Genomic DNA, 24737 nt, shown 5'->3' on the forward strand with positions numbered 1-24737 from the left:
CAAATTCTCGTTCTTCTTAAGGGAGGTAATCGCCCTCCTCTCACCTTGTGTGAGATTATCATTTGACTTAGAAGCCGTAAAAGACCGAACTTCTTTAAGTATCTGTTGTTGAAAAGTTTCAACATGTGATCCCTTGTGGTGTAAAGGGTAACATTTACTGAGATGACCCTTAAACTTTGGATGAATTAACGTTGCCTCAGGGGGAGGGGAATCAGATGGATCTACAACTAAACATGCATCCATAGGGGGTTTACTTCTTTTTTCTAAAATGAAATGTCACTGTACTGTAATTTTCATGAATTGGCGGCAATCAACTGGAAAGTAAAAACCACACCCACATTGGCAAACAGAAAAAAATTGCGCAAATTAAAAAATGAATTTTTGGCAAATAAAAAAAACAGGCTAAGAATACCAAAAACTAGACAAAAAGGTGCAAATGCAAAAATGAATCGAGCCCATGGTGTAAATATAAAAAGCAGCTGGGACAGGAGAAATTATTAACGTGTTAGAATAGAGGACATAGAGAAGAGGTTTGACATACCAGTATTAGCAGGGTGCATGGAATGTTAACATATGAGAATTCACATACAAGCCACAAAAAGAAAGAGGAAAACCTGACAGATGATCTCAGTAATGATTCACAGTACTTCATATGGTCCAAGGACGTTCAATCAGGAATAGCAAGTGACTTGTCTGGCCGCAAGGAAAAAGTCACAAAAATAAGGATGACCAAGCTACAAGGATTAGCACCCCTTCTGCCTATGGGAAGCGATCTTTAGAAAATCCTCACTTTGGTTGCCGACTACAATGTGAGTGCTTCTAGAAATTAACAGAATATACTTAAGTCTTGAAAAATGTTATTGCTTTGCACATTTTCTTGGACCCTCCAGCACAGGTGAGTTCTTTCTCCCCTTCTAGCATTGTACATTTCTTTTGCTACCAAATAATATGAATAATAATATAGCATAATAATAATGTAATAGAGTTATTATATCCTCTGTGCACAGAACATGGACACCGTAGAAGTTTCTGCCCTTTCTTAATACTGTGAATAGGACAATCCGGTGGTCTGACAGGGGTCTCAGGCCCAAAAACATATAGCATTTATGGAGTGACTTCTACATCTAAAATGTGATTAAAAACAACTGCAATATATTTGTCAAGTCCCTTTTTTGCATCTGGATTTGAAGCTCATCTCAAACTCTTATTGCCTCCAGCTGCCATGATTCTCAGTATATGTGAAGTTATACACAGCATTTTTCAGAAAAATTCCACATTTTTTTTCAGGTATTTATTTTTCTGCAGGCAGATATCACTTGAACGTTTATAATGAAATTATGAAACGTATTGCAACCATAAGGTTTTGGCGCCTTTTTATTTACCTTTTTGGATTTTTAGCATTTTTTTAATTCAGTATGCTTCACATATCTTTCTAATTTTTTTCACATTGGTTTCTCTATTGTATTTGAAAATGCTTTAAAAACAAAGGTTACAAATTCCACCATAACATGCAAATGCTTGAAATTAAAGGCAATTTTCCATAGTATTTGGCCAGTATTTTTGCATTAGGAACCTTCAGAGAGAAAAAATATAATGGAAATATTGATATTTTTCCAGGCATTACTCTTCATAGGCTTCTCAATGTAACTTCAAAAACACCTGAAAAATGTCATAAAAGCTGCAGATTTTTCAATGTATCTTACAACCCAGAACATAACATTTCTGTGAATGTTGCCTTATGCTAGAATGCAGGACAGTGTTTTGCTACATATTTGGAACTTTTTTTACTTACATAGGCTTCAATATTGGGCTTTAAAAATTCCGTTAAAAAAAATTATTTTAAAAATGTTACAAAATAAAAAAGGCACTAACATACACTATTAAAAACACTATTCAAAGCTTAAAGTCCTGACTTTTTTTTACAAGTGTAAAAACTTTTTGTGCAAGCAACTCTACTGTTTTTTCCTCATATTAGATTCTCTAGTGTGTTATATATATATTATTGTCATTGATTTTAAACCTTTTTCTGCATACATACAGTAATCACATGCCAGAGTCTGCTGTGACAGCAAGAATCCTCTGTCAATGAAGGGAATCAGCATTATCTAAAATCTCTGCTATTTAACCTGTTCCTCATCTGCACTAATTAAGGGTGTAGATAAAAAGATGGAACTCTATCACTCTACTGATGATTCTCAAACATGGATAATATGGTTCAGATGGGTCACTCTCACGCTACACTGACAGGCAATAATGCAATACACAGAAAAGTTGCCTAAAATGTGTATATATTTCCATAACTAACATTGTAAAATGAAGTTAACGTGTTATTTATCGTGTGTAGTCAGCAGGGATTTATACTAATACTAAGAATTAAGTTCTAACCTGCATCTTACAGAAGCTCCATATGTGCATTTACATTCACAGTTTTTGTGAATCTACAGAATTATAGCTTGTTATATTTCATCTGCTGTTTTATTATGAGAGCGTAAAACTTTTCCAGGAGAGACCGGCTTGTTAAATCGTCTCAGAAATGAGAACTATGATGATGCTCCACACGAGATAATTATCAGCTTAGCTTTCTCAGTCTACAAATAGCAGTCTCATTAAATACAGCTAACTTGTTAGTCAATTTAACACTGATTTGCATTTTTTTTCTCTATTTTTCATGACTATGTTAAAACGTAACCTGCTTTTTAGGATACGTTGTGTGTGTGTGCATGGGAAAAGCACTACTTATGACCATTGTATTGTGATTTTTTTAATTCGTTTTCTCTGTCGCTAATTTCCTTTTCTCCTTCCTCGTTCAATAGACTTCTATAGGCAGCAACTGTAATCTGATCCCTCAGTGTGCTGAAAATCTAATTTGATTAGTGAATTCAAAGGAGTCTGACAAGCAATGAAAGGGACATTTTTCTCTAACAAGAAATATTAATCATTTTCTTATTTTCATTTGTATTATTGACTTATGAAAAAAAACATTGAAATGACGATCACTCTTCAATAAAGTAAATCACTAAATCGTGTCTTTACAGGTTAATGTGATGAAAACAAGATACATAAATTGATCAATATTTGAACTGGATCAGAGTGTCAGACCAAAAATGTCATTGGGATCCTCAAGGAAACATTCGAGATCACAGTAGAAGTTACAGAAATGAGCATCTGATAGGCTGTTGGTGCCACTACAGACTGGACACCTCAATCAAAAATATTTTCAAGCACATATAAAACATGGATCTATATGATGAAAATAAATTAATGGAACATTTCAAAAATATTTCAAGCAATCTAACAAATCAGGAATCTGTCACTGATGACCTTATTGCTACATCTGTCATTGGAATCCTGCTGTCTTTAATGTGTGTTACTGGAGTTGTTGGAAACTTTTATACCTTGGTGTTGATGTGCATCTCTATGACCACAGCCACAACAATGTACATCCACATAGTCAATCTGGCATTGGCCGATCTACTGTATCTTTCAACTATCCCATTTATTGTTCACAATAGCTTTGTAAAGGACTGGTACTTCGGAGAAATTGGCTGCCGAGTCCTTTTGAGTTTAGACCTTCTGACAATGCATGCCAGCATTTTCATCCTAACTGTAATGAGCACAGAGAGGTATATTGCTGTCACTAAGCCGTTTGATACTGTGAGAAGGTCGAGAAGTTACAGAAAAACCTTAGCATGTGCAATCTGGATTTTATCCTTCCTGCTGACTTTACCCATGATGTTAATGATACATCAGGAAGAACGGACCTTAGATGACGGAAGCATCAGAAAACTTTGCACCCCCACATGGAGCGACGAACATTATAAAGTCTATCTAACTGCGCTGTTCACTACCAGCATTCTGGCTCCAGGGGTTATAATTGGCTATTTGTACATTAAGCTGGCAAGAGCTTATTGGATCTCACAAACTAAAAGCCTCCTAAATAGAGAACTTCAAAGATCTCCAAAACAAAAAGTAATACTTATGATATTCATCATTGTGCTTGCATTTTGGGCCTGCTTTCTCCCATTTTGGATCTGGCAGTTAATACCCCTCTACAGCCACGGGGGGCTGAAAATATCCGTCCAGACAGAAATCTATGTGAACAATCTAGTTACATGTCTCACTTATGGCAATAGCTGCATTAACCCCTTCTTGTACACTTTACTTACCAAAAATTACAAAGAGTATATCCGCAACAGGCAAAGGGGAGGACATGGATCTCTAAATCTGAAAAGTGGAGCAGGATGTCCAGAGATCTCTGCAAAAAGATCAATGTCTGCTGGAAGCCAGCAGTGCACAGAAACTGTTATAGTGAGCACTGCAAAGGGGGCAGCTCCAAACCCTTCGGAAACGAGAGGTAACATCGTCACCCAAACTAAATAAGATTTATGCCATTGGTATAATTACTGATTATGATATTGGTTAATTGAACAAATAGTCACAAAATAGTCACAATTTCAGCTTATTATACAAAGTCACCGATGCCTTGTTTTCTGCAGGATGTTTTATTTTTTCATTTATCATTTGTAAATAAATGTAAAACAAAGAAATTCATCATATCTAGTAATGTTTAAAAAAAGAAAAAAGATCAGATTCAATACTGAATATCATGTATTAGTATTTTTTTTTATTTGCGGGAACAGATATTTTGCCATAGTTTTTTTTTACTTACGGTATCACGGGGTAGAAACAACATTTTTATTTTTTCCTATAGCGCAGAGTTGGGGTTCAGATCCCGAGGTTCCCCACCATTGTGCTAGAGCATCAACATGGGTGAAACAATATGGGGGAGATTCATGAAACTGTGCAAAAGAAAAACTGTCTTCATTGTCCAGAGCAGCTAATCACATTACAGATTTCATTTATCAGACTCTTGAAAAATGAAAACTAGACTGTGATTGGTTGCTGTTACCAACAAGGACATATTTTATTTGAAATACTATCAAAAATCAACCGCCTGGGTACTAACCACCACCTGCCAGACCATCATTTTATTTATCTGTATTTATATTGCAATATTGTACAAAGATTATCCCCATAGACAAAAGTTCTGACCTCACGGAGGTTCACCATCTAATCTCCCTATCTCAGTTACACACTGGAGACCATTTCATTGATTGCCCCATAACTTCCCAGGAAGGTTTTTGGAGATTGTGAACAAACCTTCCATGGTTGGCATCCTGATCTGCTCTTTCATGACAACTTATTTAGAAATCACCTACCGCCCACATATTATAACAGATATAATGGGAAACCATCATGAATCATTAAGATTATTTATATGTGATACAAATCAACAGCCCAAAATGCTGATATGAAGACATTAGTGGTATTTGCTACAAAAAATCAACACAAGCTTTTCTAGCTTTGTAAAAAAAATCACTGGTAAATCATTTTTTTTACAGACTGTGGAAAAAGTGCCCTCTTTTTACAGACTGTCCAGGAATGCACAGACAGGTGGCAACTCTGAGATGTATACAGATGTATGAAGAACATTCAGTCTCTGAGAACTTGTTTCCATTGGTCCGGTTTGAGCTCAGGGCCCCAGCGCTGCAAAAAAACAGCAATAACCCCTGAGCTACCCCTGTGTACGTAGAGTTACTCCGTGTAAGTAAAGTGGTTCAAAGGAATTATTCACTATACACTCAATTTAGTTCAAGCAAAAGTGATGTTTATTCATTTACTTAGGTAACGCATTCAAAAGGGTTATGTGGGTCGTCCTATAAGGACACATGGCTGCATAGCCTCCTTACAGGAGAACCTACATACCACTGGCTTCTGGAATATCCTGTGACAATCTTGAGAAAGATTCATCTAATTGAAACGTCAATCCATTATTGCAATCGAGAAGTAATTTCTTCCTCTTGAATGCATTACCTATGTACTTACATAAACATCATCACTTTAGCTTGTCGCGAATTGAGTGTGCAGTGGATAATTCCACTGGTCTGGTCACTGCTCCTCCACCGGCAGCCATTGTATGGACAGGTCTGGTCACTGCTCCTCCACCAGCAGCCATTGTATGGACAGGTCTGGTCACTGCTCCTCCACCGGCAGCCATTGTATGGACAGGTCTGGTCACTGCTCCTCCACCAGCAGCCATTGTATGGACAGGTCTGGTCACTGCTCCTCCACCAGCAGCCATTGTATGGACAGGTCTGGTCACTGCTCCTCCACCAGCACCCATTGTATGGACAGGTCCGGTCACTGCTCCTCCACCAGCAGCCATTGTATGGACAGGTCTGGTCACTGCTCCTCCACCAGCAGCCATTGTATGGACAGGTCTGGTCACTGCTCCTCCACCAGCAGCCATTGTATGGACAGGTCTGGTCACTGATCCTCCACCAGCAGCCATTGTATGGACAGGTCTGGTCACTGATCCTGAACCAGCAGCCATTGTATGGACAGGTCTGGTCACTGCTCCTTCACCAGCAGCCATTGTATGGACAGGTCTGGTCACTGCTCCTCTACCAGCAGCCATTGTATGGACAGGTCTGGTCACTGCTCCTCCACCAGCAGCCATTGTATGGACAGGTCTGGTCACTCCTCCTCCACCAGCAGCCATTGTATGGACAGGTCTGGTCACTGATCCTACACTAGCAGCCATTGTATGAACAGATCTGGTCACTGCTCCTCCACCAGCAGCCATTGTATGGACAGGTCTGGTCACTCCTCCTCCACCAGCAGCCATTGTATGGACAGGTCTGGTCACTGATCCTACACTAGCAGCCATTGTATGGACAGATCTGGTCACTGCTCCTCCACCAGCAGCCATTGTATGGACAGGTCTAGTCACTCCTCCTCCACCAGCAGCCATTGTATGGACAGGTCTGGTCACTGCTCCTCCACCAGCAGCCATTGTATGGACAGGTCTGGTCACTGCTCCTCCACCAGCAGCCATTGTATGGACAGATCTGGTCACTGCTCCTCCACCAGCAGCCATTGTATGAACAGGTCTGATCACTGCTCCTCCACCAGCAGCCATTGTATGGACAGGTCTGGTCACTGATCCTACACTAGCAGCCATTGTATGGACTGGAGAGCTATATAGTCTGTGAGGAAAGCGAAACTAACAAAAGCAGGAGGAGAATCTGTCATACCTACATCATAGTAAGAGCCACAAATCATTTCCTCAACATATCGGATAAAATAAAGATAATATGGCTGACCCCGTTACCTCATTCTGCAACCAGTAATAGACAGTATAATACAACAGCTATAGGAGGCAAATGGTGCAAAATTTATAATGAAACCTAAGTGCAAAAATGATTTTTAGCCCCAATAGCATGAGTTTAAGTAAGAAAAAAAATTGGTTGGCAATCCCTTTAAGCAATTGCACTATTTTCTGTGTATTTCCATCAGAAAGCGCCAAGGAGTGGACGAGGCGAGCTCTGGAGCTAACTCCTCTCCATAGAGCTGCAGTAGACTGTAATATACAGGTTACTACTGCAATGATTGGAAATAGAGATATCTTCTATCCTGGATGTTTAACACATTGGCTGACTATTAATTCTTGCCAAAGGTCCTGCTTAATAGCCAATATATTGCAATACAGTACTACTGGAGTGTATCAGATAAGTGATGAAACATTTATATATTTAAGTTTCTTAGTGGAACTAACAAAAAAGTAAAAGTAAGTTTATTCAAATGTTAAAAATGATTTAAAAAAAAAAACATTCAACATTAAAAAATGTTTTTTCACCTTATTGCATAATATAAAAGAAACATAATTGGCCTTTCCGAATCCGTAGCATTTCAACTAATTATTTATTTTTCAGAGTGAAAAATAAAATGCCAGAATTTCTTTTTTTTAGCCTGCTTGTAAATAAAGTGATCAAAAAGTGTATTCCCAAATGATACCATTGAAAACTACAACTCTTCCCAACACAAAAAAAACTCTCACACATCTCTAATGATGGAAGACAAAAATGTTATGACTTTCAGATTATGATCACATGGGTCATGATTTAATTGATTCATTAATTAAAGGGAACCAGTCAGGTCCCCCATGCTGTCCAGCCCAGCAGCATTAACATTCATATGAGTAAATTCCTGCCTAACCAGCCCTGTATAACGCTATTCACTGAAATCTGTGGTTAAAGAAAGTAGTTTTAACCTCTGCTTTTTGAATGCTAATTAGAGCTTTGACTAGTCAATGGGGCGTTAGTTCCTCATACTAGTCGGCCCTCTTTGCATGTTATCATGCTCCTGTAGGCGGGATAACATGATTTGCACAAGCCAGAGTCACAGCCAGCTTCTGCAAATCTCGCGCATGTTCGCAGCTCATTTCAGCAGCATCACTGTGCCTCTGTAGCCAGGTGTACATGTGGCACCCCAGGGGTCTGGTTACCACAGTAATAGAAATATTACGTCTGAGAGCAAGTGGGAGGTTTCCTGGTCAGGAGACCTTAAACATGCAACACCTCCTGTCCCAGACCAGCTAGGGGAGGAACCTGCCCTATATAAATTGGATCTGGGGCGGGGTTAGTTCAGTTAGAGCCTGGAATGAAGTTCCAGACCCAGGGAAAGCAACAGCTAGGAGCCCTGTAGGAGCAAGAGCTGAGTGCCAGGGACTGGAAGCAGATATTGCTCGTCCTGGCTGAAGACACTACGACCGGACACAGGAGTCCGAGGCTGTGAGGACTTATATATCCAGCAGCAGAAACCAGCCGGCAGGGGATTTCAGGTCCTCTGGCCATAGGAAGCCCGGAGGCTCAGTCACACACAAGGGACCGGTACCGCCATCGAGGAGCAGAAGCTACCAGAGGGTCCAAGTCACTAGCCATACGGGTGAGCACCACACGGTATACTCAGGGATGTGGGCTACTTCCACTCGCTTACAGCAAGGTAGCCAGGAAGAGTGCAGATAGACGGGGAGGCCTACAACTCCACCTGGCCAGGGGAACTCCTGTTTGTTCAGAGACTGACCAGGCCTCTTATGTTAGCCAGTACTCCCGGGAGGGTCTGCCTTATCATCATCAGTAAAGACCCTGAACTGCACTGCAAAGACTCTGAGTCGTTACTGCTTCACCCGTGCACCATCACTCCCATCATCCACACTCACTGCCCTGAGGCTATACTCCTCCCTTGGGGAGTTGCCCCATCCTCTGCTGCGTACACCACACCAGCCTCAGCGGTCTGCCTCGCAGCGGCGGTACACCCTGATCGCAATCCACGGGTGGCGTAGTCGGACATTAAATCATAAAAACTCTATAAAAGACGGCCACTGGTCTGACCACCCTGAGCCACGGACCGGGTCACCGCCACGGAGACTACAACCCCCAGAGACCCGGCTCCGGGTAACCCACACACGTGCACACATGGCCCAGGGGGCGCATCATACACTTCATGGCTTCAGAGGCGCACTGTGCATATGACCTGAAGAGCAGAAGACGGCTCACTGTGATATGCAGTGCACCTCTGAACCCATGAAGTGTACACCTGGCTACAGAGGCACAGTCAAAGCTCTAATTAGCATTCGAAAAGCAGAGGTTAAAACTCCTTTTTTTAACCACAGATTTCAGTGAATAGCATTATACAGGGCTGGTTAGGCAGGGTATTTAGTCATATATATGTTAATGCTGCTGGGCTGGACAGCATGGGGGACCTGACTGGTTCCCATTAAATCTCCAGTATACTACAACCCCTGGCAAAAATTATGGAATCACCAGGCTCGGAGGATGTTCATTCAGTTGTTTAATGCTGTTGAAAAAAAGCAGATCACAGACATGGCACAAAACTAAAGTCATTTCAAATGGCAACTTTATGGCTTTAAGAAACACTAAAAAAAAACAAGAAAAAAAAATGTGGTACTCAGTAAGGGTAATTTTTTTCAAACCAAGCAGAGGGAAAAAATTATGGAATCACTCAATTCTGAGTAAAAAATTATGGAATCATGAAAAACAAACACACAAAAGAACACTCCAATACATCACTAGTATTTTGTTGCACCACCTCTAGCATTAATAACAGCTTGCAGTCTCTGAGGCATGGACTTAATGAGTGACAAACAGTACTCTTCATCAATCTGGCTCCAACTTTCTCTGATTGCTGTTGCCAGATCAGCTTTGCAGGTTGGAGCCTCGTCATGGACCATTTTCTTCAACTTCCACCAAAGATTTTCAATTGGATTGCGATCCGGACTATTTGCAGGCCATGACATTGACCTTATGTGTCTTCTTTCAAGGAATGTTTTCACAGTTTTTGCTCTATGGCAGGATGCATTATCATCTTGAAAAATGATGTCATCATCCCCAAACATCCTTTCAAGTGATGGGATAAGAAAACTGTCCAAAATATCAATGTAAACTTGGGCATTTATTGAAGATGTAATGACAGCCATCCCCCCAGTGCCTTTACCTGACATGCAGCCCCATATCATCAATGACTGTGGAAATTTGCATGTTCTCTTCATGCAGTCATCTTTATAAACCTCATTGGAACCGCACCAAACAAAAGTTCCAGCATCATCACCTTGCCCAATGCAGATTCGCGATTCATCACTAAATATGACTTTCATCCAGTCATCCACAGTCCACGATTGCTTTTCCTTAGCCCATTGTAACCTTGTTTTTTTCTGTTTAGGTGTTAATGATGGCTTTTGTTTAGCTTTTCTGTATGTAAATCCCATTTCCTTTAGGCGGTTTCTTACAGTTCGGTCACAGACATTGGCTCCAGTTTCCTCCCATTCGTTCCTCATTTGTTTTGTTGTGCATTTCCTGTTTTGGAGACATATTGCTTTAAGTTTCCAGTCTTGACGCTTTGATGTCTTCCTTGGTCTACCAGTATGTTTGCCTTTAACAACTTTCCCATGTTGTTTGTATTTGGTCCAGATTTTAGACACAGCTGACTGTGAACAACCAACATCTTTTGCAACAATGCGTGATGATTTACCTTCTTTTAAGAGTTTGATAATCCTCTCATTTGTTTCAATTGATATCTCTCGTGTTGGAGCCATGATTCATGTCAGTCCACTTGGTGCAACAGCTCTCCAAGGTGTGATCACTCCTTTTTAGATGCAGACTAATGAGCAGATTAAATTTGATGCAGGTGTTAGTTTTGGAAATGAAAATTTACAGGGTGATTCCATAATTTTTTCTTCAGAATTGAGTGATTCCATAATTTTTTCCCTCTGCTTGGCCTGAAAAAAATTACCCTTACTGAGTACCACATTTTTTTCTTGATTTCTTTTAGTGTTTCTTAAAGCCATAAAGTTGCCATTTGAAATGACTTTAGTTTTGTGCCATGTCTGTGATTTGCTTTTTTTCAACAACATTAAACTGAATGAACATCCTCCGAGCCCGGTGATTCCATAATTTTTGCCAGGGGTTGTACTATTAACATGACAAAATTGTGGTTTGGGGGTTTGTATGGCCCCTGTGATATCAATATTTTTTATGTTTTATTACTTTTACACAATAAAATGTATTTAAAAAATTTTTTTGCACCATATTAAATCTTTTTTTGGCTATAACATTGTATTTGGGTTAGTTTTTTTCATAGGAATGAGCTGTTTTTTTTATTAAAACAATTTTGGGTACTTGTGACTGACTACTTTTTATTCAATTTTTCAGGAGAAAGTTTTAATTTTTTTTTTTATCACTGTGTTCACCAGGCATCTTAAGTGGCATTCTAAATTTAGAGATCGAGTTGTTATGGATGCAATGATATCAAATATTTTTAATTTCTTTAAAAAAATGAATAAACTTCCTTAAGAGGAAAAGGGTGATTTTACATGTGTTTTTTATTTTTTATTTTTCTAAAAAAGAGTTTAACTTTTTTGATAAATCCTATTATTGGGCTTGAATATTTACAGTAACTGTTTGATTGATGGTTTAAAGTTCTTCAGTATTTTACTCATACAATGAACATAATACAAGTGTTTCTCACTAAATTAGAATATCATCAAAAAGTTAATTTATTTCAGTTCTTCAATACAAAAAGTGAAACTCATGTGTTATATACAGTCATTACAAACAGAGTGATCTATTTCAAGTGTTTATTTCTGTTAATGTTGATGATTATGGCTTACAGCCAATGAAAATACAGAAGTCATTATCTCAGTAAATTAGAATAATTAGCAAAAAACACCTGTAAAGGCTTCCTAAGCATTTATAAAGGTCTGTTAGTCTGTTTCAGTAGGCTCCACAATCATGGAGAAGACTGCTGACTTGTCAGATGTCCAGAAGGCAATCATTGACACACTTCACAAGGAGGGTAAGGCTGAGTTCACACGATGCGTTTTTCATGCGTTTCCGCGGCGTTTTTGCAGTTGCGTAAACGCCGCGGAAACGCATGAAAAACGCATGGTAGAAGGGCAGCAATGTTCCCCAATGGAAATCCGCATGTGCTGTGCACATCCGCAGCATGTCAATTAATTTTGCGGAAACGCTGCTCTTTTGCCACCATTGACTTGCATTAGACCGCATGGAATCCGCATCACTGTATATGTTGATGCGCTTTTCATGCGGTCTAATGTGCGGATGGTACCCGGGTGTGGATGAGAGGACTCTCATCCAGACCCAGGTACCAAAAGAATAAAATAAAAAATATATATATTCTCACCTTCTGACGGCCCGCGCTGCGTCCTGCCGGCTTCCCGGGCACTTCGCGTTTGAATGAAGAAGGACCTTCGCTGACGTCAGAGTCATGTGACGGGTCACGTGACGCTGACGTCGGAAGGTCCTAAAGTCTTCACTGCCGGCAGCCGGGACCGATGAAGCAGGACATCGGGGGCCATCAGAGGGTAAAGTATAGATTTATTTTTTATTTTTTGACATCACACACTATATAAATCCATGCCGGTTGCATGGATTTATATAGTGTGAAGTTGACAAGCACTTTCCAAGTGATGCTAAAATCGCTTGGGAAGCGCTTGTCAACCCGCATGCGGAAATGAAAGTGAAGACCGCTTCATTTCCGCATGTCCCTGGCAGGAAACCGCATGTACAATCCGCATGCGTTTTTTCCTGCCAGAGAGATGCAGAAACGCTCAGGAAAAAATCCTGAGCATTTCTGCATCGTGTGCACATACCCTAAGCCACAAAAGGTCATTGCTAAAGAAGCTGGCTGTTCACAGAGTGCTGTATCCAAGCATATTAATGGACAGTTGAGTGGAAGAAAGAGTGTGGTAGGAAAAAGTGCACAAGCAACCGGTATAACCGCAGCCTTGAAAGGATTGTTAAAAAAAAGGCCATTCAAAAATTTGGGGGAGATTCACAAGGAGTGGACTGCTGCTGGAGTCATTGCTTCAAGTGCCGCCACACACAGACGTATCCAGGACATGGGCTACCAGTGTTGCATTCCTTGTGTCAAGCCACTCATGACCAATAGACAAAGCCAGAAGCATCTTACCTGGGCCGAGGAGAAAAAGACCTGGACTGGTGCTCAGTGGTCCAAGGTGTTTTCAGATTAAATTAAATTTTGCATTTCATTTGGAAATCGAGATCCCAGAGTCTGGAGGAAGAGTGGAGAGGCCACAATCCAAGCTGCTTGAGGTCTAGTGTAAAGTTTCCACAATCAGTGATGGTTTGGGGAGCCATGTCATCTGCTGGTGTAGGTCCATTGTGTTTTATCAAGACTAAAGTCAGCGCAAGCCGTCTACCAGGAAATTTTAGAGAAATTCATGCTTCCCTCTGCCGACAAGCTTTTTGGAGATGGAAATGTCATTCTCCAGCAGGACTTGGCGCCTGTCCACACTGCCAAAAGTACCAATACCTGGTTTATAAACAACAGTATCACTGTGCTTGATTGGCCAGCAAACTAGCTGGGGTATTGTCAAGAGGAAGAGGAGAGACACCAGACCCAACAATGCAGACGAGCTGAAGGCTGCTATCAAAGCAACATGGGTTTCCATAACACCTCGGCAGTGCCATATACTGATCGCCTCCATGCCACAACGCATTGATGCAGTAATTGATGCAAAAGGAGCCCCGACCAAATATTGAGTGCATTTACTGAACATACATTTCAGTAGGCCAACATTTCAGATTTTAAAAACATTTTTCAAGCTGTTGTTATAAAGTATTCTAATTTACTGAGATAATGACTGTTGTGTTTTCATTGGCTGTAAGCCATAACCATCAACATTAACAGAAATAAACACTTGAAATAGATCACTCTGTTTGTAATAACTCTATAATATATGAGTTTCACTTGTTGTATTGAAGAACTGAAAGAAATAAACTTTTTGATATTCTAACTTAGTGAGAAGCACCTGTATGAAATTACACCTGTTAGTTTTAGGCCAGCTGCGAACAAGCGTATCATCCAGAAAACTCAAAGGATTTGCATCTAATTTTCCTCAGATTTTCATCCGTGTGTCCATTTTTTACATCCGTGTGATGTTCCTGTGACATCCCTGTGCGATCCGATTTCATATATCTACGCTAAAAAATGTACATGATCAAATACAGTTTCCTAGGTTTATAATAGAAATGTATCTGTAACAATCAAATGCCACTCGGATGTTCTGTGAGGGACCCTAATTTTTTACTCACCCGTAGACTTGAATGGATGAGTCTCATCAGAGACTTGGAAGAAAGTAGTGCCCTATTCAATAAAATGAGTCAGTGTGCTGTCCATGTGCTACTTGATTAATAATCAGGCAGCACATGTCCAATGTATATGCTTTTCTGCTTGACCCCTTACACTGACACACAGACTGTTGGACCCGTGAAAAGGCAGAGCTTTAAAGACTTCCATAGATGACAAGTCTGGAGGCCATTGTTGTGCGCTTTGTCATGTTGTTATCACATAGCAGGGGGACTGTGATTGTGGTACAGAGGGGACTTCCTCTAGCAATCACTTAGATGCCGCAGTCAATGGGAGTAAACCGGTCAGTATTCATGCTTGTATCAACCTTGGTCATTGTAAAAGGGTGCCAGCTAAATGTTACAATTGACATCCGCTGCCAATGTGGTGAGCTCAGCTCCTGAGACCAGACAATGTGAATGAAATAATAGTGGGTTCACCTGCTTATGGTGTAATGAAGTATGAAGGTGTTAATTACATATTGTAGGGATTCACTCTCTCAGGTAGGCATTACGTAGTGTTCACACAGGCAATGCAGTTTGGTCCAAACAGGTGCAGTTTTATTGCTTTCATAAAACTCCAAGGAATTCAAAACAAAAACTGCCTCTTGTGGGCACAAACGTATCACAGCAGAAAAAACAAAAAACAGTTCATTTAGCAGGGCACATATGTCAGTGCAGTCTTACATTGCAACAGATTACAGTTCATTCTCCTAGAGAAAACTTCATACATAGAAGAGACACGATCCCACCGGTCTCGGTATCCCCTTCAGCCCAAGCTCCAGCAGCTCCCAGTACCAAACAGAAGTGTTCAACTCCAGGCGCAGTTCACACTGAACAGGCCGCAGCTTCCACACGGTTCTCTGCAACTCCAACACACAGACTGCTAAGCGTTCCTAGCTGACCCATGCAGTGTCCATTCAGAAAGAGACCCTGGCATGTCTCTCTCTCAGCTACAGCTCACATATTGGCTAGTCATTCACCAACATCACACTCGACTCTGCTCTATCCAGCAGACTGACACACCTAGTGACCACAGTCCCTGGTTCTCAGTTAAAGCTAGCCAGGTGCATCTAATTAAGAAATGCAGTGAGAGTATTTAACATCTTCACCCCCAAGCCTCTTTTCACCTTACTGACCAGGTCAAATTTTACAATTCTGACCACTGTCACTTTATGAGGTAATAACTCTGAGACCCTTCAACGGATCCCACCGATTGTGAGAATGTTTTTTCGTGACATATTGTAGTTCATGATAGTGGTAAAAATTTCTTCGATATGACTTGCATTTATTTGTGAAGAAATCAGAAATTTGGTGAAAATGTTGAAAATGTCATAATTTTCAAACTTTTAATTTTTATGTCCTTAAATCAGAGAGTTATGTCACACAAAATAGTTAATAAATAACATTTTCCATATTTCTACTTTACATCAGCACAATTTTGGAAAAAAAAAATTTTTTTAGGAAGTTATAAGGCTTAAAAGTTGACCAGCGATTTCTCATTTTTCCAACAAAATTTACAAAACTATTTTTTTAGGGACCACATCACATTTGAAGTGAATTTGAGGGGCCTATATGACAGAATATACCCAAAAGTGACACCATTCTAAAAACTGCCCCCCTTGATGTGCTTAATTCAAAAAGTTTATTAACCCTACAGGTGCTTCACAGGAATTTTTGGAATGTGGAAGAAAACAATGAACATTGAACTTTTTTTCACAAAAATTTTACTTTAGACCCAATTTTTTTATTTTCGCAAGGATAACAGGAAAAAATGGACACTAAAATTCATTGTTAAATTTCTCCTGAGCACGCCGATACCACATATGTGAAGGAAAACTACTGTTTGGGCTCACAGCAGGGCTTGGAAGGGAAGGAGCACTGACACACCTAGTGATCATAGACCCTGGTTCTTAGCAAAAGCTAGCCAGGTACATCTAATTAAGACCTGCAGTTCTAAGATTTAACCTAGTCCTACCTGGCTTTGCTACAATCTGCATTTAAAAAGATGTGCCTCTGCAAATAATTTTCCAAAAAATTCTCTCTGTTTCATTCATATGGAAACCTATGTCTCTCCATGGTTACAGACTAAGCTACAGAATATAAGTCTGGATAACAACTAGCAGGTGTTCAATGACAGTAGGTATGACTACAATGTCAGACTATACAGGGCTTGCTGCAAAGTTCATACTGTGTAAGTGCAGTATCTTGTGTCCTATACCTAAAAGAATGAATTGTAGCAGGTGACCATGTCTGTAAATAGCCCATACTGTACGTCTCATAAAATAAAAATGAAACTCATAAATATAGCTGCAAACCCTGACAATATGCAAAACATTGCATATGGGATAAAGTCTTATATCTCATGCAAAGTTTAGCACATTAACAATCTTAAGGTACAGTTTATTATTTTAAAAAAAGTAACAACTGTGCTTTTCTCACTGCCCCAGGTCCAGCGCTGAGGCTCTGATGCTGCTCCTGGTATCTGCTATTGTGCTGATGTCACAGTGTGGAAGTCAATCACTGAGATAAGCAGCTATGCCCACATAGATAGCCCCTCTAAGAGCCACTGAGGTCAATGATTGGCTGATGCAGTGTCGACGTGATGACAATGCTGCAGCCAATAGCAGCGTCAGAGACTCAGCGATGGACCCAGGTATGGTGAATAATACGCTGTTTGTTTTTGTTATGCCAACTATGCACAGTTGACGCGCCCCCTGGGCCGTGGGGCACTCGGAACCGGGCTTCAGTGTAACGCTGGGAGTAGCAGTGGCGGCCCGGTCCCGTGGCTCAGGGTGGTCAGACCAGTGGTAGTTTACTATGTGCTTTAGGTAATGTCCGACTACGCCACCCGTGGATTGCGGTCAGTGCGGACCGCCACTGCAAGGCAGACCACTGGGGCTGATGGTGTATGCAGCTAAGGTAGTGTGACTCCCCACGGGAAGAGTGCAGCCCCAGGCCAGTGTAGTAGATGGTGGGAGTGATGGTGCACGGGCGTCCCAGCACTAGTAGTGCTGTATACGGTGAGAAAGCACAGAGTCAAGGTGTTGCAGTTCAGGTTCTTTACTCACAGTTCGTATACTCCAAGCCACTTCGGTACCGGTAGTGACTGCCCGAGCCATGCTGCGTCCACCAGGCAAGGGGCTCGACCAACCCCCAGGTGATTCCAGAGTGTGGCACAGGACTCCCTTCTGTCCTTTCGTCAGCCGTGCCCCACCAGTGACACTACTTTTGTCCAGCTCCCGCGGGCCTTCTGTTGGGAGGGCTTCGTGCCCACTTTCCTGACCCTATGTGGTATGCCTTTCTAGTAGGTATAGTGAGGGGTCGCACCAGTAAATGGCCACAACCGCTGGTTCTTGGTTGAAGATTAGTCGCCTCCACCAACTTGAGATCCGATACCCTGTTCTGCCAACCCGTCACCCGCAATCTCCTGGGTCCTTAGGGTTCCCTCTGCCTTCGTGTCTCTGGGCCTCCCTTGGTGTTCTGTTCCTTCTCACTTTCCTTTCTGTTCCTTTCTGTTTCTGTCCTTTCTGCTGGCTCTGGCCTTCACTCTAGGCCTGCCTCGTGGAGCTGGGCCCAGACTGAGCCACAGCTCCCTGTCAGCCCTCCTGGCTGAACTCCTTCTCTCTCTCTGCACACTCCACTGACTGAACTTCTCCCTCTGAACTGACCCAGAACTAAGATGGTGTCCACCTCTTATACCTCCCTCTCAGTGTATGAGCCCAGGTGACTTGCAACCAATGGGTCCTACCTATGCCCAGAAACCGTCCCCTCCTGCCCCTACATCACTGGGTTTTCCTCCCCCCTCCCCACTCCAGCCAGGGACAAAGTCTGTCGTGCCTGCATTACTGTCTAATGGGAGCACCGTTGAGCTGTCCCCCGGAAATGGGGTGTGTGTGATGCATGCAGCTTACTGAGCCCTGGTCCACAAACCATCCTTACCCGGGAGTGGAATATCACACCTCTGGATGAGGTGTAATACCTCTGTAGCGACCGAGACCTCGGGGCGCTACACAGTGACCAAGACTTTCTGAAAGGGGTAAATGCTTTAACTTCCCAGTATGTACCATTAGGTCCTCAGAGTCAGCCTTATCACCTACTGCTGTATGGCAGCAGTATGGCAGTCACATGGCGCGAGCTCAGTAGTTGAGCACTCTTTTGAAGGATGGGGTGTCAGCAGCTGTGTATTACAGATGGTACTTTGCTGCAATGGATATGACTGGTGGTTTTACCCAATATGGTCATACACAGAAGCTAATAAAGCACGGCCAGCTGTCAGTGTGAAAGCTGACAGATTACTTGCATTGCAATACAGATGTATGGCCGGATGTTATACCATCAATCAAAATACTGCATGTTCCAGTACTGTAAGGACTAAGTAAAAAAAAAAGTTTTAGAAATATAAAAATGAAAAAAAAAAACCTTTTCCATTATTTAGTACTGCATTATTGGAAAAAATCTATATATATTTATACAGCAAACTTTCCACCTATACATCATTTTACATATGTCTCATCACACAGCCGAGCCCCTGATGATTTAAGGGAAGTCACACTAGAATGGATGAATGTGTAGGGCTACTTGAGGATAGCTGGTCAGTCTTAGGCCGGGGTCACACAAACGTTTATTCTCTCATAGGAGAGAATCAGCTTGATTGCTAATGACACTCGGCTCAAAACCTTATCAGAGTTTGAGCCGATTGTCAGTTTACTGTGATCCGATACTCCCGCATGAGAGAATCGTATCACAGGTGTGGAGAAGGCAGAGAACATAATTTCTGTGTCCGTGTAAATTGGACTCCACTTGGATGGCATCCGAATGCAATCTGATGTTTTACATGCACCCATAGACTTGAATTCCAGAGCCACTTGCAGCATGCATCAGGGTGTGAAGGTGGAGAAGATGGCATAACACCTCTCAGAAGACCCCCGTTGTTTTAAATAAATGAAAATGTACTGTTCTGTATGTGTTATCCTCCAGGAGGCTGCAGTTCCTGTTAGTCAGGGTTGACAGGGTTAAATGAAGGGCTGGTCTATAGTTGGGGAGGAGTAATAAGGACCTCTGTGTAAGTTCCTGGTTTTGTAGTTAGTTGTTAGTGAGTGAGGGACAAGAAAGGACACCCTCAGAGGAAGGTTATCATCATTGGGTGTGTGTGGCAGCCAAGACATGGAAAGGGAGCAAGTCTCAGCAAGAATTCTACAGTGGTGGCAGTTCCTCATAGCAGGCAAATCTGGGGCACTTTAAAGGGGATACCTGGGACTTAAAAAAAAAAAAGGATGTAGGTTGCTAACAGAGGCAACTACCTGTCTGTTGTATCCGCTGCCAGTCATTAACTGCTCCTGCTGGAAGATTCAGCTGCTCCCTGTCAACAGAGCAGCAGATTGTTGTTCTGTTGAGAGGGCGGGACTATTGGCATCATGCTGATTCACAGTGGGCTTCCCCCAATTAGGCAGTGGAGAGCCAGCTGTCAATCAGTAGTCCTGCCCTGTCAACAGGAAGACAAACTGCTGCTCTGTTGACGTGACGTCAGTGGAAGTCTGTGACCGCTCTATGTCAGCAGAGAACGGCGCCGGGCACAACGAGCAGGTAGGTAACAACTACCTGCCTGTTAGTGCTTAGGCACATTTAAAAAAAAAAAATCCCGGATATCCCCTTTAAGTACTGGAAAAACGTAAGGAAGCAGAGCAGTGTTGTTAGCCAAATCTGGAGATCAGCCATGAAAGAATGCAGCGTCAGCCAGGCTGGGGCACATCAATAAGGTGGAAGCTGGTGAGAGCTCCCATACACTGTTTCACAAGAGTGCAGTGGCCACAGCAAAACACATTGACCCGTGGGGCCCTAGAGTGTAGTTTGGGTGTAGTGGCTACAGCAAGACACATTGACTTGTGTGGCCCTATACCAAGAAGAAGGAGTTACCCATTTTGTCCTGCTGTTCATCTGTAACGTACACCACAAGTATTGTGCCACCCTTCATGACCACCTACAATGTGCCTCTGTATTGTGCAGAAGAAAACGGCATGCTTATTTCCTGCTACCCTCTATACCCTAAGGACTCTATTTTTACAAATTTGTCTGGTTTCCTCATCATGGGTCCGGCGCCGCACAAATTGTGGCAGAGCTGCAGTAACATAACCACACACACACAGTCAAGACCCCTGTTTTTATGTAGCGTGCCAGAGCGTGGAAGACAAGTACTTCGCCCATGGCTACCGCCATGTTACAAGAGCCCCAGGCATACACACTGCTGGTGTATGTGGAGCTATCTACCACCAATTGGATATACCCATATACGAAGCACCAATGTTGATACACTGACATGGGCAGTCACATCTAAGGTTGAGAGATATTCTCTGATTGGAGTTTTTACCCTTTTTGAATGATGGGACTAATATACTATAGCAGCAGGACATGATCAGGAACATAATTTTAAGATGACACGGCGCTCTCCTTACTTCACTATGTGATTTTATGTAAGTGTTGTTTTTAAATTGTATTATGTTTTAACACAATGTCTTTCAATTGTATGCAGTCTCAATGGTAACATGGGAGGGACCTGCGGGAGGAGTCGGAAGGCCCAATGGCTCTCAGACATAAAATGGCTCTGTGTAATGCATGCATGTTAGTTTTATCTGCCATTTTGCTTATGCTTGAAAAAGGGCCGCTTTCTGGCAGAAACATTGCTTTTATGATGCATTTGGATAAATAAAGGAATAAAATTATCTCTTTGGTGCTTTGGAAACAATTTGTCTCTGTTTTTTGTTACTTGTCAGGTCCGTTATGATGAAGAACATCTAAACCTCATTCTCTGAAACTGTCTTTTTTGCAAATATATAACTTTCAAGAATGATGCCTCCCTATGCTACCAATACAGAAAGGGAAATCCCTTTAATTGTAACTAAATAGCACAAATCCAGAAATTGGACTATACAAGTTTAAGCCACAAAAGAACTTGTATCCTAGACATATTCATTTCTGAGGAGGAAACAATAAATGCAATAAATGCCAACTTTTTTGCTTTAAGCTGCAATTTTGATGTTTGATTTAAAGGAATCCTGGCATATAATGAATAGATACATTGTACAGTATAGCTTATATTTATGTATACAATTATTTGCTTTCATCACTACTGCATTGGGACAACTGCAGAATGGTTAACACTGAGGTCTAATCATGTAGTTATATGCAAACTGTCCTTAGGAAAGTTTATAAGATTATTTTTTATAGAAAAACACATTTTCATCACTTCCAGGGTTTTTTGTTATTACTTTTCTCTTATAGTATTCACTGCATTTTTTGGGGCCAAATTCTTTAAAATGTTGCAAGCAGTTAATTGATTTTGTGCAAACTCATAAATAATACCGATATAGTCTAAAATTTAATTAAAGCTCACATGCAGCATGTCATGGAGACCCTAACAAGAAAAGCATGACTAAGACCATATACTAATGCAAAAGTGAACAACTTTAATGAAAACTACTTAAAAATATATTAAAAATGCAATACAAGGAATCCATATGAATTGAGAAACCAGGAAGAAAGAAAAATGTTCAGGGCAGCTAGAGACCCCAGAAGATGATACAATGCAGGTGAGCATGTGAAAAATATAGACTGATGAAATACATATAATGAAAGATGCAGCAATCGTTAGTGAATGACACCAATGTCAATAAGAGGGTCAGCCAAAGTCAGTAAAGGTATGGAAGAAAATAAGAATATTGACACTCAAAATACATAAAGTAATAACTAGAATCATTCAAAACAGAGAAATGCACCAAAGGATAATAAGCAGTATATACAACATGGTCAAGTGCATGGTACCAACCAAGATGAAGGTAACTCCTGATGCCCAGCCAGCCCAACGCGCATTTCACACAGCGTGCTTCATGTGATGATTAGTGTTGAGCGATACCTTCCGATATCGGGAAATATCGGATCGGATTGGATCGGACCGATACCGAAAAAGTATCGGATATCGCCGATTCCGATACCGGAAACCAATGCAAGTCAATGGGACATAAATATCGGAATTAAAATAAACCCTTTCTTTCCTTGTAGGTTATTTCTACATGAAGGAAAACAACTAAGAATAATGTAGAATGTATTGGGGGAGGTGGGGGAGACAATAAAGGCATAGAGGTTTAGCCCAGTCAAATGGAATAGCAGGAATTAATATTTTTTTATTATGTTCTGAGTTACGGAAATATTAACTATGTTAAGTATTTTTATATTTTGTCAGATATTTATGTTTCACTACTTCCATGCTCTTCACCTTCTTTTTTACTTCTCCCACACTTTCTCCTTCATCATCCTCAGCATCTTTTTCATCCACTTCTTCTTCACCTTCTTCTTCTTCACCTTCTTCGTATTATTCTTTTTTTTACATTCTTCATATTCTACTTCTTCATCTTCTTCATATTCTTCTTCTTCATCATATTCTTATTTGTGACAGGCATTCCTGTAGTTGTTATCTATAAAAGGTTGGACATTACACCTTTCGTTCTGCCCGTCACAAAAGATTTACAACAGGATTTGTCTGCGTTCAGTTTGGCCTGCAGCAGCAGGTCTTTTCCAGGGGCACCACGAGGAGGAACGGACTCACCCCCATACACTGCTTAGTCATCTTCTGCTTATAATTTAGATATTATCTTTTGCTCTGATTTTTAGTCTTATGCTTAATGTTCTTCCGCTTTTTGTTCTGCAGCTTCTTGTATTTCTGCTTCTTGGTTTTCTGTCTCTTGTTTTTCTGTATCTTGGTGCTTGTCTTCTCTTCTTTGTCTTCTTGGTCAACTTCTTCAGGGTCATCTTCTTGGTCTTCTTCGGGGTGGTCTTCAGGGTCGTCGTCTTCGGGGGTCCTCGTCTTCGGGGTCCTCGTCTTCTTCGGGTTGGTCTTCTGGGTCCTCGTCTTCGGGGTCCTCGTCTTCTTCGGGGTGGTCTTCAGGGTCCTCGTCTTCTTCGGGGTGGTCTTCAGGGTCCTCGTCTTCTTCGGGGTGGTCTTCAGGGTCCTCGTCTTCAGGGTCATTGTCTTCGGGGTCCTCGTCTTCTTAGGGTTGGTCTTCAGGGTCCTCGTCTTCAGGGTCCTCGTCAGGGAGATCCAGAGTGATTACCAAGAACCATTTCAAAAAGCTTGAACTTGGAAATGTAGCAGAAGGTACAAGAAAGCTGAGGAACTACCGAGGACCAGCTGACGGTACTGGAACCCGGATGGATAGCAGAAGGTACAAGAGCCAATGGAACTACCGAGGACCAGCTGATGTTACTGGAACTCGGTTACTAAGCAGGAGGTACCTGTGCCAGAAAGCACTACCAAGGACCAGCAGACGTTGGTGGAACTTGGATACCGAGAAGGAGGCACCTAATCCAAAGGCACTGCCGAGAACCAGCTGACGGTACTGGAACCCGGATGGGTAGCAGAAGGTACAAGAGCCAATGGAACTACCGAGGACCAGCTGATGTTACTGGAACCCGGATGGGTAGCAGAAGGTACAAGAGCCAATGGAACTACCGAGGACCAGCTGATGTTACTGGAACTCGGTTACTAAGCAGGAGGTACCTGTGCCAGAAAGCACTACCAAGGACCAGCAGACGTTGGTGGAACTTGGATACCGAGAAGGAGGCACCTAATCCAAAGGCACTGCCGAGAACCAGCTGACGGTACTGGAACCCGGATGGGTAGCAGAAGGTACCCATGTAAAAAAAAAGTTCAAGGCCGCGAGCCGGCCGCAGTTACCAAAACCCACAGTCCTACAGAGGGTGCTTGTCCTATTGGCACTATGGAACCAGCCTTCATTGCCAGATCCCGCAGCCCACATAGGAGTCACCTAAACTGCAGGCACCATAGAGTCGGCTAACCCGACCGCAACACGACAGGACAACGCATTGGAGGCAAAGTGACGTTGACACTACCCGGAAACAGCTGGCGTGCTGGAACCAGGCTGGGCAGGAGGGAGTACCCGTGCCAAAGACACTGCCGAGAACCAGCTGACGGTACTGGAACCCGGATGGGTAGCAGAAGATACAAGAGCAAATGGAACTACCGAGGACCAGCTGATGTTACTGGAACCCGGATGGGTAGCAGAAGGTACAAGAGCCAATGGAACTACCGAGGACCAGCTGATGTTACTGGAACTCGGTTACTAAGCAGGAGGTACCTGTGCCAGAAAGCACTACCAAGGACCAGCAGACGTTGGTGGAACTTGGATACCGAGAAGG

General features: G+C 42.0%; 1 protein-coding gene across 1 annotated transcript; it reads left to right on the top strand.

Annotated features, from left to right (window-relative positions):
• The first annotated feature begins 3234 nt into the window (after positions 1 to 3234).
• On the top strand, positions 3235 to 4380 carry LOC141171751 (urotensin-2 receptor-like). The gene has a single exon (XM_073655392.1). It carries the CDS (start codon positions 3235 to 3237, stop codon positions 4378 to 4380), a length of 1146 nt encoding a protein of 381 aa, XP_073511493.1.
• Positions 4381 to 24737: the final 20357 nt, after the last annotated feature.

This window comes from Phyllobates terribilis, unplaced genomic scaffold (genome assembly GCF_046119375.1).
Source record: "Phyllobates terribilis strain yellow unplaced genomic scaffold, ASM4611937v1 Scaffold_12__6_contigs__length_324123572, whole genome shotgun sequence".
Classification (NCBI taxonomy): domain Eukaryota; kingdom Metazoa; phylum Chordata; class Amphibia; order Anura; family Dendrobatidae; genus Phyllobates; species Phyllobates terribilis.